Here is a 3,052-nt window from a genome sequence, read left to right as displayed (position 1 = left end):
GGTGGAGGGGGGGGGGAGGGCAGTCACAATATTGTGAAGCCATAATCTGAAAAGCATCATAAATGAACTGAACAAAAGCATACTTTCAATAGAAATATGCAATTCATATTACACAAATAGCACAATACTTGCATATTCTTAAATTTATATACGTTTTGGTCAACAATATGTCATACAAAGGAAGACTTGAATACGTCCAAGAATAAAATAAACAGAAATGCAACAATGCTAGGAATTTTCGCACAATACCTTTCTTTAGTTAAGAAAAATACATTACGGCGTGTGGCTTTGGTTTGTGCCATTGGCATAAATCTCTACTTCTCTGTGAATGCGCTACCAAGGTTGGTCTCCTTTCCTTTATTTCATCAACAAGCGTTTTCAATGTCAAAAAAGGCATATTCTGACTTCGGACTAAGGTATCCCGCTAACTTTAACGAAAAAAGAAAAAAACAACATGATTTCCCTAGTACTGTTCACATTACATTTTCTTAATGTTTGCTACGTACTACAGAATAATCACTTTATTAACATGTCTAATTAACCTCTTTGAGTTATGGGACACAGTCTTGCTGATTTGCTTCCGTCCACTCTTATGCATTGAAGTTTGCATTTGTGTTTGCCTCGTGTACATATGGATAGACGTATTTGATTGGTCCTTTAGTGGTTTTTACTCCTTGAAATGGTCAATGTGCCATGCCTTTTCGGGGGGCCGAGTTTCTACCTTGTAATATTCTTACGCGGCCCACGCCGGTTTCGACGTTTGGAAAAAAAATACCATTGACGGTTTTTTTTCCCTTTCAAACCCTCACCCTGAGCGCGTGAGTGTGTATTTGGCGGCTCGTGTCTCGTGTTTGGGGATACCCAGTCTCGCGCATGTCTCTGTGTGCGGTGCCCAGAACTCGTGTGTAGCATAACACATTTCGTGGTTTCAGAGTGATACGTTTGTGTATGTGCATAGTCTTTGTGTAAAAACTTATGTTATCGAATATTATGGAGATGACCTGTTTGTTTAATCTTTATTCCCTACGGTCAATAGAATTCGCGCAAATAATTTTCATGTTTTGCTGTGTCCATGAGTTTCTCAGCTCTAGTGCAATAGCATGTGTGAGAAATTGACCTGGCGCCAAGTGCTGTGTGAATGAGTGTTGTACTCAAAAGGGAAAAAGCTCTGCGGGAGGGTGGGGGCGTGTTGGAGGGGAGAGGGGTGGAAACTTGTAAAACAGTGTTCATCTGTTGCCCTGCTGGGGTAGGGTTGAGGGGGCGAGGAGTAGAGGGAAGAAGGCACGTAGCTGCAGAAGTGGGGAAGCTCAGAACATCATGCTCGTGCGACACACTTCCTGTTTCTGCCCCTCCCCATCCCAATTCAGGAAGTCGACGGCTGTGAGCTTGGGGGCCTGGTCAAGAGGTAAGCGACATTCTTTGAGGTGACGACCGATGGACTTAAGCATTTCTGGATCCTTGCTGTAGGTGATGTATGTTTGGTAGTCCGGGTCGGCGTACATCAGGTAGTTGTGCAGAACGCCCGGCCAGTAACCCATACAGCAGAGGTAGGTCAGGACTGCCTTGTCCTTCCCAGAGATTTCGAAATTGGCCGACTTGAGCTCGCAGTAGTCAGTGTCGTTTGATCTCTGCTCCATCTGTAAGATACAGAACTTCTCACTCTCCTTTATTGGTGGAGATGTCGGAGCAGTGGACGCTGTCCACGAGAACATCATCACCACTGCCATTACCTGAAACACACAGATGATAAAGTGTTAAAGTTAAAGGTATGGCAAGAATGATATATTACGGCACGGGTTTAATGCCTCTTCTAATATGGTAAGAATGATATTTTACGCTAAGGGTTTAATACTTCTTCTAAAAGTTAAAGAGTTATCTAATAGGCGGGACCTCCGAAATAAAAGTCTACCCCCGACAAGAACGAGCTCAGAAGGTGGTGAGCCTTGAAAACGCCTCAAAGTAATCCACATTCACAAACTCAGAGTCAAGGATTCGAACCAAGGCCACCAAATATGATGCCGGCTGGGCTAATTCATTTTTATTAATCAAAAGACGACATGCAGTTGTTCGACATGTAACACTCGAGACAATAACATTTATCTTTTAAATACTCACAGAGAAAGAAACAGTGAAGCAAAATAACTTGATTACAAATGAAAAACTCTATATTATACATAATTCGGACATTTATTTTGTTATCTCTGGTAACAATTGGAGGAAGAAAGCAAGAATAAAATGCTAAATATATTTTGAATTCAAAGAAGCTTTTGCAGCATTGTCCTCTTCCAAAAAGCAGTGCAATATAATAAAATACTTTATCCCAATTTCCAGCGATACAGGGAAGAGATTTGGCTAAAGATGGTGTTCACATGAAGTAGCCTACCAAAAACCTTTAGAAGAACCCGTTGACCTTATGTGTCCTGTTTCTCCAAGGTAATCTAAAATACATCAATCATAAGAATCGTACTAGGTAGGACAAGCATAAAATCCCTTTTTGTTGGAGAGGGGAGCGCTAAACAAATGATCAGTCTTGGGAACATAACATTCCTGGTCGTTTTTCGAATTGACAGTAATCTTTGCACTTATAAACGTGTACGAAAAACCCTCTTCACGTGCATTATTAAGTCGATATACGAGCAAAAGAGTAGATGGTCTGATTTTACTATCGGCGTGAAGAGCTGGCCCCGTGCCCAGCCCTGGGCCGGAGATTAGAGTAATGAGCAGTCCAAACGTTCGGGGCAGTTGATGGTCGAGTTCGTCCGTGAGATGGTAGGGGGAGGGGAGGTGAGGGGCAGGGGATCGGGGACCGGGGACGTTCATACTGTGCCACTCCTAGAGGCTGTGCTGTGCTGATCTCCTTTTGATTTCATTTTACATGTATCGAGCTCAAGCATTTTCCATACTGATAATAATGATAACAACATCAGCAACAAATATAGCGACGACGGCGACGACGACTACGACGACGACGACGACGACGACGAAGAAGAAGAAGAAGAAGAAGAAGAAGAAGGAGAAGAAGAAGAAGAAGAAGAAGAAGAAGGAGGAGGAG

The 3,052-nt window shown here is 42.7% G+C and overlaps 1 protein-coding gene across 1 annotated transcript in view; it reads right to left on the bottom strand.

Moving 5' to 3' along the window:
* Nucleotides 1-83: 83 nt before the first annotated feature.
* Nucleotides 84-3,052, bottom strand: part of LOC101852791 — a 12,745-nt gene continuing 9,776 nt past the window's right edge. Inside the window, exon 2 of the mRNA XM_005106282.3 lies at nucleotides 84-1,730. Coding sequence (XP_005106339.1) covers nucleotides 1,308-1,730 — 423 coding nt within the window. The 3' untranslated portion in view covers nucleotides 84-1,307. The remainder of the gene's footprint in view (nucleotides 1,731-3,052) is intronic.

The sequence above is a fragment of the Aplysia californica genome, unplaced genomic scaffold (assembly GCF_000002075.1).
Source record: "Aplysia californica isolate F4 #8 unplaced genomic scaffold, AplCal3.0 scaffold00524, whole genome shotgun sequence".
In the NCBI taxonomy this organism is placed as follows: domain Eukaryota; kingdom Metazoa; phylum Mollusca; class Gastropoda; order Aplysiida; family Aplysiidae; genus Aplysia; species Aplysia californica.
This window is presented reverse-complemented; position numbering and strand designations above follow the sequence as displayed.